This window comes from Salvelinus alpinus, chromosome 24 (assembly GCF_045679555.1).
Source record: "Salvelinus alpinus chromosome 24, SLU_Salpinus.1, whole genome shotgun sequence".
NCBI classification, from domain to species: Eukaryota; Metazoa; Chordata; class Actinopteri; order Salmoniformes; family Salmonidae; genus Salvelinus; species Salvelinus alpinus.
Genome location: NC_092109.1, coordinates 22422830 through 22439384, shown reverse-complemented (window position 1 = coordinate 22439384; position 16555 = coordinate 22422830). Strand labels below are relative to the sequence as shown.

Here is a 16555-nt window from a genome sequence, read left to right as displayed (position 1 = left end):
TAGTGGTGCTTTATTATAGTACTACTACCACCAATGTTGGGATAGCTAGTAGCTGAATGAATGCCTTCTGGGGAAAAATGCTCCTATTAATAGCAAAAACAAGATTCAGAGCACAACATTCATAAATGGTTGTCGCTAGAGTAGCAGTTTTAAGAGGTACATTTAAAGGAAAGGTCATCAGTAGTAGGTAACGTTTTACTTGACGCCCACCATTATAACACATGACAGTTATAACCATGTCATATCAGCAGACATAACACTGTCCTGACCCATATATTTACACCTGTTGTGACAAACTACCAGTCAAAAGTTTGGTGTCACTTAGAAATGTCCTTGTTTTTGAAAGAAAAACACATTTTTTGCCCACTAAAATAACATCAAATTGATCAGAAATACAGTGTAGACATTGTTAATGTTGTAAATGACTATTGTAGCTGGAAACGGCTTGTTTTTTATGTAATATCGACATAGCCGTACAGAGGCCCATTATCAGCAACCATCACTCCTGTGATCCAATGGCACGTTGTGTTAGCTAATCCAAGTTTATCATTTTAAAAGGCTAATTGATCATTAGAAAACCCTTTTGCAATTATGTTTGCACAGCTGAAAACTGTTGTGCTGATTAAAGAAGCATTAAAACTGGCCTTCTTTAGACTAGTTGAGTACCTGGAGAATCAGTATCTGTGGGTTCGATTATAGGCTCAAAATGGCCAGAAACAAAGACTTTCTTCTGAAACTCGTCAGTCTATTCTTGTTCTGAGAATTGAAGGCTATTCCATGCGAGAAATTGCCAAGAAACTGAACATCTCGTGAAAAGCTGTATACTATACCCTTCACAGAACAGCGCAAACTGGCTCTAACCAGAATAGAATGAGGAGTGGGAGGCCCTGGTGCACAAATGAGCAAGAGGACAAGTACATTAGAGTGTCTAGTTTGAGAAACAGACGCCTCACAAGTCCTCAACTGGCAGCTTCATTAAATAGTACCCGCAAAACACCAGTCTCAACGTCAACAGTAAAGAGGCAACTAAGGGATGCTGGTCTTCTAGGCAGAGTACCTCTGTCCAGTGTCTGTTCTTTTGCCCATCTTAAATCTTTTAGTTTTATTGGCCAGTCTGAGATATGGCTTTTTCCTTACCACTCTGCCTTGAAGGCCAAGCTTATTTATCCATAAAGATGAAGTGGGCGAAGAACAAACCCATCTTTACATTGTTTAAGATAGAACTGAAACGATATTTTTTAATGGTCAGTAAATGCCAAAACAAAAAAAGTACGTACCATAAAACTGACAAATTGAAAATGTATTTAGACATGTAATACACCTGTCTATGTAGCTAGGTTTATGCACCCTTGTCTGTATATTTTTGTTTTTGTATGTGTGCTATTGTTCATTTAAAAAATGTATATAACAAATAAACGTACAGTAGTTAGTAGCTAACTATCGTTACTTACTAAGTTACAGCTTAAGGCCAGTGTTAGACACCCTATTGTACACAGCTAGTTAGGTAACGTTAGCTATCAACTGTTAATCCATAAAGTTACATTGCTTTTATGGAGACATATTGATGTTCGTGATGTTGATGTTAGCTACCTAGCGGAGTCTGGCTTAGCTAGTCATCTTTCACTAAAGTACAGGCAAGCTTCTAACGTTACCCAGTAACATTGTGGGGATTTGGCAGTAAGGAATAGCCCATACAGTACTTCAGTTGGAAGGTTATCCCCAGGCCGAAACAAAAACGAGTTAACCCGTCTATGTTGCCTTTAGCTAACGTTATCCAGCTAGCTAACGAACCACTTGCTGCGCAAATAATAAGCTACTGCCGCAACCTGAACCTAGCAAACTACACTACGTACAATAATATGCCTACCTTCATTTCCCTTTCGGGAGGAGAGTCCGGGTCGTCACTCATGTTGAAATAACAGCAGGTATAATTATTTTGGAACTCTAAGAAATTTACACGGGTTAACTTTTCGTTTCCACATGAAACGAAATCATACCGCGCTCGAATTTTGCGAAATGCAATACGGAAGTGACACTAGCATTATTCACGAATGTATTATGCCGCGTTCATGTATTAGTCGGAACTAGGAAACTCGGATATTTCCGATATGCTATTTGGTTGTAGTTTTACAGGTCCCACTTTCAAGGAAAAGGCAAGTCAGCAATGATGGAGTTTCCTAGTTCCGACATGTCTTTGAACGCCGCATAATATAATAACTTTTTTTTGTTTTTGTTTTTGTGATGAACAAGCTTTTATTTGTATTTTACATTGCTTAAACATACCTAGTATTACATTGTTAACATTGTGTACATTGTGACTGAAATCATTTCAAATACTTTATCTGGGCTTGATTGAGTTTGACTGGCGTGAACTCCGGACTGACATTGTGTATATGTATACATTTCAGTAGGCTTACATTAAATAAGATGAGGACTGTAAGTGATTTATGGATGTGTAAGTACCTAGTGGCCCCCTTCACCCCCAAATCATTTCAAAATTCACTGTGTTTTTAATGGTGTCTATGGCAACCTTATGTCTTCTCTCTTGTGTGCGCTGGTGTACTTTAAGATGGGTTGATTGAGCAAAGCATTTCCCCACAGACAGAGCAGAGGTCAGGCTTACAATTTACATTTAAGTCATTTAGCAGACGCTCTCATCCAAAGTGACTTACAGTAGTGAGTGCATACATTTTTCACAATATTTCATGGTCCCCGGTGGGAATCGAGAGACTCTTCTCTGCCTCGTCAGCTTCATGATGTTGTTGAGGCTCCCCAGAGGACCCACAATAGTCACGTCTCTCACCCTCACAAGCCTTCCTTCTGAGAAGTAGTCAGTCACCTGGCTGTTATAAGAACGGGTATTCTACCAGCAGCACAAATTATGACGTCACTATCGTATGGTAATGAGGAATTCCTTAAAAATATAAGCCTCAATTTCAAAACATTGCAATGTGGACAACTCATTCAAAAGATATTGCTGTTTAATCAATGACCACTTTTACGGTGCCAACAAGAAAAGTCAATAAGTAATTTATGAAAACAATAAAACAATATATGGTTAGCTTTTTGTGGGAAATACAATATTGGGATGCAGAGACAACTTTTCTACCTGCTTCAGCTAAAGTGGGTTGGGAAATACTCTGTAGGGTCTCTACACTAACAAAATATGTTTAGTTTTGGAGGGGGACTGTGTCCCACCGCCTGCTGATGGTTTTCACTCCACCCCCTCCATAGCCCCCTATGCAATACATTGTACATAGAATACATATTGGATTGTAGAGAGAAAACCTTTCTACCCGTATCATCTAAAGTCGGGTGGAAAATACTCAGTAACGTCTCTACTAACCAAATATGTGTAACTTTGGAGGGGGACTGTGTTATAGACATGTGTTATAGACATATGCATTTAGTCTTGAATGTTATATTAATTCCAAAATAATAAATTAATGTACTGTTATTTTGATGAATATCAGTTGGGAAGACAAAACACCATAACACTTTTTCTTTTGCTTACCCTGCTTGCTTCCAGTGTGAAATAAAATGCCATTTCATACTAGACTTTCATGCACTCTTGCCTTGCCCCAATGGAGGTACCAAATACCGATTATTAGCAGTTGATTAGTCGAGAAGTCAACTGCTTCAAAAACACAATGTAAACAATGATGGACTAACATATCTGTTAAACGAATTAGATTAACCTAATAGTAATGGAAATGGCTGCACCTTTACACATATAAACCAGCCCAAGGCCAGTCTTGACATGAACCAAAAAATGCATCATGTCAATCACTTGGCCTGACAAAATAAAATATTTTTGAGGCAGTATGCTAGTAAAATCATGTTGATATATGTTTATATCACCCCAATTATGTACAGCCTTCTCACCTCTCCATCTCTCCAAATTGTCAATTCTTAGAAAAAGTGATTATTACTTAGCCTTTGTCTTGTCTTATTTAAAGACCTTGGTTGTGTATGTGTGCCATTCAGAGGGTGAATGGGCAAGACAAAATATTTAAGTGCCTTTGAATGGGGTATGGTAGTAGGTGCCAGGCACACCAGCTTGTGTCAAGAATTGCAACACTGCTGGTCAACATGGGCCAGCATCCCTGTGGAATGCTTTCGACGCCTTGTAAATCCATGTCCCAACAAATTAAGGCTGTTCTCAGGGCAAAAGGGGAGAGGGGGGGGGGGCACAAGAGACAATTTATACTGAACAAAAATATAAATGCAACATGTAAAGTGTTGGTCCCATGTTTCATGAGCTGAAATAAAATATCCCAGATATGTCCATACTGTATGCACAAAAAGCTTGTTTCTCTCAAATGTTGTGCACAAATTTGTTTACATCCCTGTTAGTGAGCATTTTTCCTTTGCCAAGATAATCCATCCACCTGACAGGTGTGGCATATCAAGAAGCTGATTAAACTGCATGATCATTATACAGGTTCACCTTGTGCTGGAGACAATAAAAGGCCAAATCAAATCAAATCAAATTGTATTAGTCACATGCGCCGAATACAACAGGTGTAGACCTTACAGTGAAATTCTTAATTATGAGCCCCTAACCAACAGTGCAGTCTCTAAAATGTAAAGTTTTGTCACACAACACAATGCCACAGATGTGTCAAGTTTTGAGGGAGTGTGCAATTGGCATGCTGACTGCAGGAATGTCCACCAGAGCTGTTGCCAGAGAATACCATAAGCCGCCTCCAATGCCGTTTTATATAATTTGTCAGTATGTCCAACCGGCCTCACAACCGCAGACCACGTGTAACCATGCCGGCCCAGGACTTCCACATCCGGCTTCTTTACCTGCGGGAGCGTCTGAGACCAGCCACCCGGACAGCTGATGAAAGTGTGGGTTTGCACAACAGAAGAATTTCTGCACAAACTGTCAGAAACCATCTCAGGGAAGCTCACCTGCGTGCTTGTCATGCTCACAAGGGTCTTGACCTGACTGCAGTTTGGCGTCGTAACTGACTTCAGTGGGCAAATGCTCACCTTCCCTGGCCACTGGCACGCTAGTGGCCGTGTACTCTTCATGGATGAATCCTGGTTTCAACTGTACCAGGGAGCTGCCAGCATGGCGTCGTGTGGGCGGGCGGTTTTCTGATGTCCCACGTTGTGAACAGAGTGCCCCATAGTGGTGGTGGGGTTATGGTCTGGGCAGGCATAAGCTACGGACAACAAACACAATTGCATTTTATTGACGGCAATTTGAATGCACAGAGATACTATGACGAGATCCTGAGGCCCATTGTCATGTCATTCATCCGCCGCCATCACCTCATGTTTCAACATGATAATGCACAACGCCATGTTGCAAGAATCTGTACACAATTCCAGGCATCTGAAAATGTCCCAGTTCTTCCATGGCCTGCATACTCACCCCAGACTTGTCACCCATTGAGCCTGTTTGGGATGCTCTGGATCGAATTGCACGACAGCGGGTTCCAGTTCCCGCCAATATCCAGCAACTTCGCACAGCCTTCGAAGAGGATTGGGACAACATTTCACAGGCCACAATCAACAGCCTGATCAACTCTATGTGTCGCACTGCATGAGGCAAATGGGGATCCCACCAGATACTGACTGTTTTTCTGATCCACTCTCCTACCTTTTTTTGTGGCCTGTGGAAAATGATCAGACTCCAGACACCCTAGTCATAGATTATTTTCTCTGATACTGCATGGCAAGCGGTACTGTCTAGATCCAAAAGGTTCCTTAACAGCTTCTACCCCCAAGCCATAAGACTGCTGAACAGTTAATCAAAGGGCTACCCGGACTATTTGCATTGACCCCCCCCCCCCCCCCCCTTTTTGTACACTGATGCTACTAACTGTTTATTATCTATGCATAGTCACTTTACCCCTACCTACATGTACATATTACCACAATTACCTCAACTAACCTGTACCCCTGCACTTTGACTCAGTACCTGTACCAGCTGTATATAGCCTCGTTAATGTTATTTTATTGTGTAACTTTTTATTTATATTTTACTTTCGTTTATTTAGTAAATATTTTCTTAACTCTTATTTCTCTTAAAACTGCATTGTTGGTTTAGGGTTATAAGTAAGCATTTCACAAGTATTCGGCACATGTGACAAATAACATTTAATTGAATTTTAAACGAATCTGTGCCCAACAGATGCATGTCTGTATTCCCAATCATGGGAAATCCATAGATGAACATATTTCTGTATTTCAGTAAAAGTATATTTAAATATAGCCTACAAAATACCTTTCAACATACCAGTATTTGTGTAAACTTTCAAAAGTGATGCTGGTATAAATGATACAATATTAAAAACAAAATGTAAAATTATCCACAAATTTTTTCAAAGGTGGTTGCAATGCTGTGAAAAACATTTGTACAAAAGCATGTTTTTGCAGAGGGACTCTTATTTAAAATATAAATAATAGGGATATTGCTGCCAGCATAATACCACAGAGTTTCTACATACTGTACTGTCAATATCTTGCTTCTAGGAAAACGGTAATGGAGTGACGCGCAAAAGTAATCTACAAGGCAGAATAATCAAACCCCGAGCGATAGGCATGCTCACTTCCGTTCAGAAGAGATGTATCGCCGAGACCATTGCTTTATATATTGATGAATTTCCAGGGGACAAGGTTTTGAAGCCAGCTTCCATTTTAGTACTCCCCCATCGTTGTAAAAAAGCTATATTTTGGAAGCTATAAAAATGATTTTACTAATCTACATTCGGTTTTGCCACGTTATTCTATAACATACACTTTAAAATTATATTGAGCTAAACATACAAATAAATAAAACATAAAATATATAAAAACATTTTCCTTAAAGTATACTTTTTGAGAGCACCAATGTTACTGTCCCCACTTTAACAAAAAAATACTTAATGACAGGTAATTTTGTGCTTGAAACATTGAGTACAGTTACACGCACACAATTCTATGATTATTGTGGATAGTCAGATTTAAAACGTTTATGCTTTGCAAGAAGACCGTTTTCACTAATAATCCGGTTTACATGGACACCTAAATCAGGTTACCTGATGGAACTTAAACAAATGCAGAAAATGAACAATAAAATAAACGTTCTACCACAGCGACCATGTTATTTTTGTGAAGCCTATTTGATTCCGAGTTCGGACATTTAAAGTTTGTAGAGGAAAACTATTTCTAAGATGCATACTTTCAGTTCTTTCGAACTCACTTTACTGCCACAATAGAGCTGAGGCTTGTGCTACCGGTGCTGGCACATGCGCAGATAAAATATACCAGATCAAATACACCTCTGGAATTCTGAGGAGTACCAATATGGCCGGTGGCTTCAAAGCCTCGCATTCGCGAATGGATAAGCCACGTTCAAGACAACTCAGAAATGGGAAATTCCAGACTCGCTGTAGATTGGGAAGCTCTCCGCAAAAAACGAACGCACATTTTTAACTCGGAGGATCCAAGTTTCCGAGTTGTCTGAATGCAGCAAGGGCACCAGCAATCCACCAATAGGAAGCTCAACGCAAAAAAACGAACGCACATTTTAACTCGGAGGTTCTGAGTTTCCGAGTTGTCTTGAACGCGGCAAGAGCATCAGCAATCCAGGGTGTAATGCCACGTTCAAGTCAACTCGGGAACTCGGAACCGCCGAGTCAAACTTTATGTACGTTTTTTGCGTAGAGCTTCCTATTGGTTGATTCTGATACTTTCCATGTGTGAAACTCTTTAATATACATTTTTTTTTTGGGGGGGGGGTGGATCAGCTTTAATATTGCAGATAGATTGTTGCTCCCATCAATCCTGGGAAACTCTTTCTACAACAAGTTTACAAGTTACGAATTTGAACGTGGCATATACATCATTGCCCAAGACTCACATGTGACGTGACGTCAAATTTGGAAGTGTCCAAATCAGACAGGAGCTTCTCAGAGAGCAAATCAACCTCAAGATGGTAAGAGAAAGAAAAAATATCCCAAAATATTGGTAGAATGGAGAAGATAAATTATGAAATGCTATGTTTACAATGTTTACTATAATGTTAGACATTTTATTTAACAACACAATCATTGAACTGGTTGGATACCCAGTAAGCTAGCTAGCTAGACCATGCCAGTCCACAGTAATCACACATCAAACCTGTCATGTGCCCCCTTGGCCTTGGCTTTGTCCCAATAACTTTTTATTCTCCAAACTGTTGTGTGAGTAAAAGATATACACCTGAATAGGGGTATTCAAATCTTACCCTACGACCAAGGTCGGGAGTAGGCTACTGCCGGTTCTGTTCTACTTGATCATTTATACCACCTACCTGGTGTCCCAGGTCTTAATCAGTCCCTGATTAGAGGGAAAAATGGGGAAGAAAAGCACTGTAACGGCTTCGAGGTCTAGATTAGAATTTTAGGGACCTAGAGTAACTACAAATCATTTTGAGAAATGTGTTCTATTTGTTTCCAGAGTTTTCTCAACACTGTATAGGCCTACCATCGCAATTGCTCTATTCATGCTGTTGATACCAGTTAAACAAGGACTGGTACATGTTGATGTGGCCTATTTAAAAAAAAAGAACAATGATAAACAGGGAATATAAAACAAGAAGACAGAAGATATGGTGAAGTAAGGAGTTTTATTAAAAAGCAGACTTCTCAATGTTGCATTTGAAAGAAATCAGTTACTCTTGAACTACACAAATGTCAACCTCAACTAAAACTGATGGTGGAAGGAAAAAAACATAACGGGGATGGAGATTTTGTATTCTTTATGCAACATCAAAAGTGGCATCTTGTGTTTGTCTTTTATATATTATTGATGCTTGAGTTAGAAAGCGCATACACATTTTAATCATCGTCTTTTAAAATATAAAGCAGTCACATAGTTCCATTAAAACCATTTTGCCAGGTTCCAACCCTATGGAACCCAATCTCTAAGAGATCGACAAATGTCAAGTCACTTGTCCTATAGATTTGTCAAGTAGGCGAAGTTACTCCAAAGCGCTGCTCTGGGATCAGCTTAAACTACCCTCATCCTGAAAATGACATGTAGGAGTAAAAACACAGCAGGTCCTGGATCAGTACTTAAGGGGAACTTCTATCTAAAAACAATCAGGTTCCCAATCAAATCTACAGTAGCTGAGAGAGGTGCACTGAGAACCAATAAGTTGCCTTAAGCCAGTGTTTCCCAACTCCGGTCCTCGAGTACCCCCAACAGTACATATTTTTGTTGTGGCCCTAGGCAATCACACCTGATTCTACTTGTCAACTTATCATCAAGCCTTTGAGAAGTTAAATCAGGTGTTTTTGTCCGGGACTAAAACAAAACGGTGTGCTGTTAGGAACACTCGAGGACCGGAGTTGGGAAACACTGGCCCAGGCAATCCTGAGGGCTGGAGTTGGAACTGCCACGGGCCTCCACTCTGGAGTAAGTAGCTCACATGGACCAATAGCAAAGCTTGAAGCAACAAGGCAGGAATTAGCAGGAGCCCAGTTATTGACGACAGATCTCCCATAGTGCACGTGGGTCTTCCCTGTTCTGATTGTCAGCGCTCTGAGCACATGGCTTTGAAGGTTGCTCCCAGAGACTTAAGTCTGTCGTCCAACCTTCACTCTTACATTTTTTTTAAAATTTAATATAGTTATTCTTTATTTTAATGGCATTATGTCCAAAGACAAACAAACAAACTTAGTGCAGTTATTTTCTTAGTCTGTCCATAGGTTCACATGCACATCCATTGCAATAGTCAGTCTTCCAATTCCTCAGACTTTACTGTAGTAAGCTGGGTGGGTTTATGCTAACAGTCAATAGGTTTTGTATTGGTAGACAAAATGGACACTCATTCATGGCCGTCTGCTTTGTCAGAAGCGACTATAGCAAAGAGCTTGATATAACTTAGAAGTAAAATGTGACAAGATCATAGACTTCAATAAGGTAGGAATAATGGGTGTCTGGGTATCAGCATGCATTACAGACATTGAAAAAAAGCCTGTTGTTACTGAGGCTGACCCTATTTCAACATGTCGAAAATCCATATGAAAGGACTTGTAGTTACTGTATTTTAGAACCTCTCCTTTCAGGACTAAAAGCCAAACCAGGGGTACTGAGTTAGAGCTGTGTAGAAGTGTGTACTGTAGGAATTGGGTAACCAAATGCCAGACAAAGCAGTTGGTTAAGGGGAACACTTAACAGCTCAGATTACTGTGTGCAGACTGTTCACATTGCATTGCCAAAATGGTGGATTTACACACCCACTCAGCACAATCCCATATTCTATCCTACTCTTTGAATTCATAGGTTTTGTTGGACAAGCTGGACCAAAATGCAATGTCAGATTATCGCTGATTTCTGGTAGTCAATAGGCCTCTATTTGAAGAAATAGCAAAGTGCTACACTAACGTAAACATTGTAAATTATAGCATTGTATTATGTTACATATGGGACAGAACTTTATTTCTTCAGCCACCACAAAAAGAGCTCATTCTCTTTAGGTTAGCCATGACATTCTCTGAGCTTCACTCAGTTTTCTAGTGCAACATCATTTCATTTCCAACTTCACCCCCACAAAAAGACATTAGGGCGAGAGCTAAGAATACAGTTTGTGAGGGTGTTTTTGGGGGGCTTGGACAGAATCAGGTACAGAAGATGCAGAAAGGTAGGCAGGAAGCGGATCAGATATAAACAAGTTGAAGCATTAAAAAAGGTAAATAAACAAAGATAATGTACATAAGGGCTCCTATGGGTGAAAGTCTGTACTACCGTAGCCTACTCCACGGGTCATCTGAAGCTTTTCCAGTCTTTGTGGACATTTATGGTGATAACTGTTTGAGTGTGTGATATACCTTGCAGATTGATCAAGTTCTCATGTTATCCAGGTGGTTTTGAAATAACAAAGTGACACCAATAACTAAATACTCAAGCAGTATAGACCACTACTGACAAGTCATGGAGTAAACCTGGTTGTTATACCATCCAGTAGCATGAAACTAACAAAGGTTTCTAATATATGTGATAATATGTCACTATTGTAGTCTGTCAGATTCTCTAGACCTATACAAGCATTTCCATGCAAAATGTCACAGTATTGTTTTTCTCGAGTTTACACATATTTTGCTGAATTTTAGGAAGGCAACTGGTTCGGGGCTTAAGTCCAAAATCATTATTATTATTTGCTTACAAGAACACAGTAAAGCCTTAGGGGTTATTTTCCAAGAAAAAGCAAGACACCTCCCACATCCTAACCTCACCTGCCAATGTATTCTGAGAAAACAGAGCCTATTTACCGTCAGCATCATTTACCTTAGCATTCAGAACTGTACATAAAACTCTCCATTATGTCATTAGGACTCTAAAGCTAGTTTCTGTATTTGTTGATGTCCCAATGCAAATAGATGGTGACTAAGCACACCACTCTCTCCCCCTGCAGTCTCAATTAAGGCACTGATCCCCGCCCCTTCTTCAGAACAGGAAAACTCACCTCCCTTATGACAGTATTTTACTGGAAAGCCATTTCACTTCCCCTTAGAGCCAGTAGTGGTTGCACATGCAAATTGACCAAAGGAGTCGATTTGCAGTTATTACCTCTATATTACAGGTTTGGTTTACAGTCTATCTTTCCTATCTATTAGTGATTTGCAACAAGCAGGTTTACTTATAGATGAATAGAGATTGAGAACAAGGAAGATAATTGGTTTCTTGTCGGGATGTGGATAGAATAAGTATATAGGCCTACAGCACAAACATTGCTAGTTTAACTGTATATTTGGAGATTTTCCACAATGGAAGACTTTCACAGTCCTTATTTATTGAAATCACACAGCAGCTCTAGTGGCCTTTATAGGGAAAGTCAGATACCCCACCTTTGTTTTCAAAGAAGTGTCATGTTATTCCATTCTCCAGCCCACTTTTAAATGAATACATACAACACTGTACAAGGTGCTAGAAAATAGTTTTCTCTTGTGGTACCAAGATACTGTATTTTACTGTACAGCACTGTTCCCGTACTCTACCAAGGCTAGGTGAAGCAGTTCTACAGTTCACATTTACCCATAGTCCCACACACCTATTCACCCATCCCCCTCCCCTGCCTTATTCTCCATTGCAGGTCACATTTCTCCAAAAAATACTCTTGTAAACATTTGTGTTTTCTCATTACCTAGTGCAATTATAACCCTGTGCTCCTTATTAAAGAAACCGGACCATGTTAATGCCTCCCCAAAATAACCATACAACAGGATCATATAGATATTCAACACAACATAACAGGCCCAGTCTAAAAAATGGCACATATAATAAAGCATTTGAATTTGACAGAGGAAATGTGATCTTGTTTGTTCTCTCTTGTTTCGTTGTTATGAGATCCCAAGCCAATATGATAACTGCCAGCGTCTTGAATCGTGGCTTAGTGTAGGCTGTAGTCGATTGACATTGATATTCGTTTCTAAAACCAGATCAATCTTGTTTTCACTTAATATAGAACAATAAGATATAACAAACATGATGTGCTTTTGCATCATGCGATTATAAGACAACAATTCAAAGCAAGGCTTTTCAAAAGGCTGGCCATTAAAATTATTCTCTTGGAAGTTGATTATTTAGGTTTTTGGGACCACTCCAATTCTACTGTCTCCTTACCTCATGGTTTTACCAAGGTCTTATGATCAAGTACACATTCATAAACTACAACATACAGTGTGGGTGTCTGATAGGCCTATCAATGTGTTACCCCAAGCACTAATTCCGGTGGGTTATCGACCAACCATTATCGTTAGAAGCTATTTATAGACTCCTTCCCTACTTTTGGCAAAAAGTAACAGAGCGAGAACAGACAAAATATATAAAAACTAAAGTGCAACAAAACTAGTAAATGTCGCTGTGCAACATTTTGTCTCTCGTCTCCCCCCTGCCGTAGAGCAACAGTCTTTGTCAGCATTACCGACCGTCCAAGTCCACAAACCTCAAATCCTCCAATCGAACAGGGAGATATGGGACAAATTTCAGTTAGCCTACTTCTTTAGAACAGTCTAGGCATCTCCATAAGCTCCCCATCAATCTCTTCCTATAACCTCTTCAAGTGCAAATGCAATAAGCCAACAGAAATGTATCAGATTAGTTTCATTCAATAATTTACAAAAAACAAATAGCGGATGCAAGAAAGCTGTAGGCTGGGTGCTGTAGTCTTAGTGCTGATCCTTTCGAGCACGCCGTAACTTTAGTAAAACTGTGCTTTTCACCTGCAACTCACTTTGAAGTCCTCACTACTATGTCGTATGCTCAATTCAGCATGTCTCTAGTGCCCTCCACCCCAGATGAAAGCCAGGCCATACCCAAGTTAACAAACCTGGGTGAAACACAGGCGAAATGCATGACTCCGAAAAGAAACGCATATATAAAGGTATCTCCTTCCATATTAATGATATATCTTCAGGCAACTGCAGCTGTTGTTTCTTTTCTGTATGCATATTCATAAGTGGCACTGTTGTTGATGTATTTCAGATCCTCTGTATTCGTTTTGCATGCAAGCTTTGTTTTAGTGCATGTTCGTGTCTCTGACATTTCCATGACTCAGTCTGTGTTACTGTGTACTATTGTAAGGGTATGCTAAGTTTGCAAGTACTGTTAAGCTGATTTGTCAGAGTCTCAGATGCCTCAGTACTGTATTAGAGGTTAAAATCACAAAGTGTGTGGGAACAGTGATTGTGCGTGTGTGTATATGTACTGTATGTACGTGCGTCTATCCGTTAAAAGACACAGGCATTGCATTGACTGGCCAATCGAAGATGACGTCATCTTGTCTAAGGATGATCCATAAACAAAAAGCTCTTCGTGTTTCCAGATAATTTTTTCAATTGCGTGGAAAACCACAACCCTTAAGCAACACGAAAGGAGGTTAAAAGTTTCTTCTCTCTCTCTCACAACATCACATGCTATTTTATTTCCCAACGTGAAATTGTTCAACTGATTTGCTGTATGTTGCGATGAGATCGTATTATTTCTTCCAAGAATTTGTGTGGCACTTTAAGAAGGAATATGGTAAATTGTATTAAATACACTGAGCCATGTTGCTCCTGTAGAGTACTGCATGTTTAGTCTCTCACACCCCCAGTGCAGTGTGATCTGTTTCAAGGTTACTTAGGTTATTTATAGAACCCATGCTGCTTTCCTAGAAAGAGGACTATCATTTTACAGTCTTATCTGACCCACACTCCATAGATGTACAGTAACTGTTACTGTTGTGTAGAAAGTTCTACAACTATGCAGGAATGATAACACAACAGTGTTACTTTGTTCAGTTTTAACTATGTGGTCTTGAAGATGAATACTAAAAATAGTCCGGAGAAAATGACCTGATGTCTCAGGTCTAAAGTAAAGTTCTTTCATGTTCAAATGAGAGCTTTTATATTCTCGCTAAGTAATTCTGTTTGTTCCCCAGCAATGCTTGTGTCTGTTCAACATAACACATCTTGTACTCCCTGCCCTGCTAAAGAATACACAGTGTGTGTGTGTTTTGTACTGTAAGTTCTGAGAGCATGGCTTTTTGTACTGAGAGGTTACCTTAGGAAAGGGCGAAGGAGGAGGGGCGGAAGAGGAGAGAAAGAGCGAGCGAAAGAAAGTGTGGCGGTGGATGGATCAGAGATAGACGCCAGAGGATGTTCACTGCCCGTTCATTCTCAGGTCCTCTCCTAACTCCTTCCCTTCCTGTCCTGGGGCCATGTCACCCCGCCCCCCGGCCTCGCCTCCCGGCATCAAGGCCCCCTCCAACCCAGCCTCCTCCTCCTCTTCCTCCTGTTCCTCCTCCCCTGCCTGGGGACCGACAATATCTGCGTCCACGCCCTCCCCTCCAGGCTCCCCCAACCCTGGGCTGACTGTGTCCAACAGAGAGTGAGTCCTGCGTGGGTCCTTCTGCTCCGAGTACAGCCTCTGGTCTAGGGACAGGCTAGAGGGGGTCAGGGATTTAAAATCGGTTTCGAAGGGGAGCACCACCCCGGGTCCGGCGGCTCCCAGGGCCAGGCCCAGGCCCACACCAGCGGCCACCCCCACACTGGCCCGGTAGACCTCCATACCATCAGGCAGCATGGACTTGATCTTGGGTAGCCAGCGTTTGCGGACGCGCCGCGCGTTGGTGCACATGTCTGCGGCAATCACGTTCATCTCACTCTCTTTGAAGTTGGGTGCAAAGTTCTGACAGTAGACTGGAGAGAGAGAGAGAGACAGAGATAGAAAGAGACAGAGAAATGGAGAGACAGACAGAAAAAGCCAGAGAGAAAGAACAAGAGACAGAGACAGAGGGAGAGAAAAAAGAGAGACAGAAAGATACAGAGAGAGAGAGAAAGAGAAAGAAAGAGTTGGAAGACATTCTTTTAAAAAATAACCAGCTGTTTTGCCTGTGGCTCAGTCTATATGAATAGTTGATCAAAAACCCCAAAAAGGAATATTACAGTATGTTACAGTATGCCATTTAAAAAATAATTTTACTCCTTCCATAAATTCATAAATGCTTGTGTTTTCATAACCTAAAATGGCTAATGGCTACAGACTAGTCTGGAACACCACACTTCTTCATTCAAAGTCTCATAAACCATCTACAATAGTTTGACTCTGAAACAGTAACATCATTCAACAGAGGCTGCCATCCCCCTGAACCATTATCCTCCATTCTAAACAACCAGATATTTAACAATGTAAGATCACCATTTGATCAACTTCAGACTCACGTTTGACAGCGTTGAGCACACGGCTATCCAGAGGTTTCCTACTGGGGTCACTGGTAGAAGAGCGGATGCCAGTCCCACAACTGTTAGCCAGGGTGTTCCTGCAGGTACACAGAGCCAACACCAGAGGGCAGCGTGAACACCACTTCCATATGAGTACACGTTTCAACACGACTATACCGCACTGCAAATCGTAGGTTTATATTGACTTGAGAAGATAGATTCATACATATATACTAAACTTTGTGCAAGTAAGGGCATTGAAAACAAGGAATCTAAATGTAAGTTGGATATGTGTATGGATTTTTAGTCTGAATACGATTGCATATGAAACAGACACTTCATCATGAAAACTATACTAATAAAGCTAACAGCTTCTGGATCTGAGTCACACCTAAAACATGTAAATCATTTAACTGTTAATCAATACCTTTTAGATTAGCTTTGACTTACCTGTCGAAGAAGGTGGCGAGCAGGCGACGCAGTAGGACTTTGTGTTTGATGCCAGCACACAGGTGACAGTTCATCAGCTGGCCCCGTGTCATAAACACAGATGTACCTTGGGTGGTGTGAGAGAGAGCTTCCTGATTGAAATAGGTTTCCCCATCATGACTCCATTACCCTATGTATTTCTATCGCTACTTTATAACCCAACTCTCATTTCTTTCATTAAACATTTATGCTGTAAAAGTACTCTCACCGAGACAGTGCTATTTCACCCCATCACTTATCTTCATTCCCATCACTTATTTTATGTGACACCTCTTGAATAAATAAGATTTCCATTGTATTCATTACAAATGGCAAATCAACTTGAACTTCAACATTTCATACAGCATTTGATCTAATCTCTACCTTCTACCTCAACCCTT

The 16555-nt window shown here is 40.5% G+C and overlaps 2 protein-coding genes across 9 annotated transcripts in view; both read right to left on the bottom strand.

The window, feature by feature from the left end:
• Positions 1-2032, bottom strand: part of LOC139552319 (nuclear pore complex protein Nup214-like) — a 69861-nt gene extending 67829 nt beyond the window's left edge. For 3 of the 4 annotated variants that reach the window (XM_071363942.1, XM_071363941.1, XM_071363940.1), the window contains exon 1: positions 1868-2032. In XM_071363942.1, coding sequence (XP_071220043.1) covers positions 1868-1909 — 42 coding nt within the window. In that variant the 5' untranslated portion in view covers positions 1910-2032. The remainder of the gene's footprint in view (positions 1-1867) is intronic. The other variant, XM_071363943.1, reaches the window with a different exon arrangement.
• Positions 2033-8589: 6557 nt separating this feature from the next.
• The window catches only part of LOC139552316 (nucleus accumbens-associated protein 2-like), a 61172-nt gene continuing 53206 nt past the window's right edge, over positions 8590-16555 (bottom strand). For all 5 annotated transcript variants that reach the window (XM_071363937.1, XM_071363934.1, XM_071363932.1 and 2 more), the window contains 3 exons: positions 16137-16242; positions 15687-15784; positions 8590-15164 (listed from right to left, as the gene is read on the bottom strand). In XM_071363937.1, coding sequence (XP_071220038.1) covers positions 14626-15164; positions 15687-15784; positions 16137-16242 — 743 coding nt within the window. In that variant the 3' untranslated portion in view covers positions 8590-14625. The remainder of the gene's footprint in view (positions 15165-15686; positions 15785-16136; positions 16243-16555) is intronic.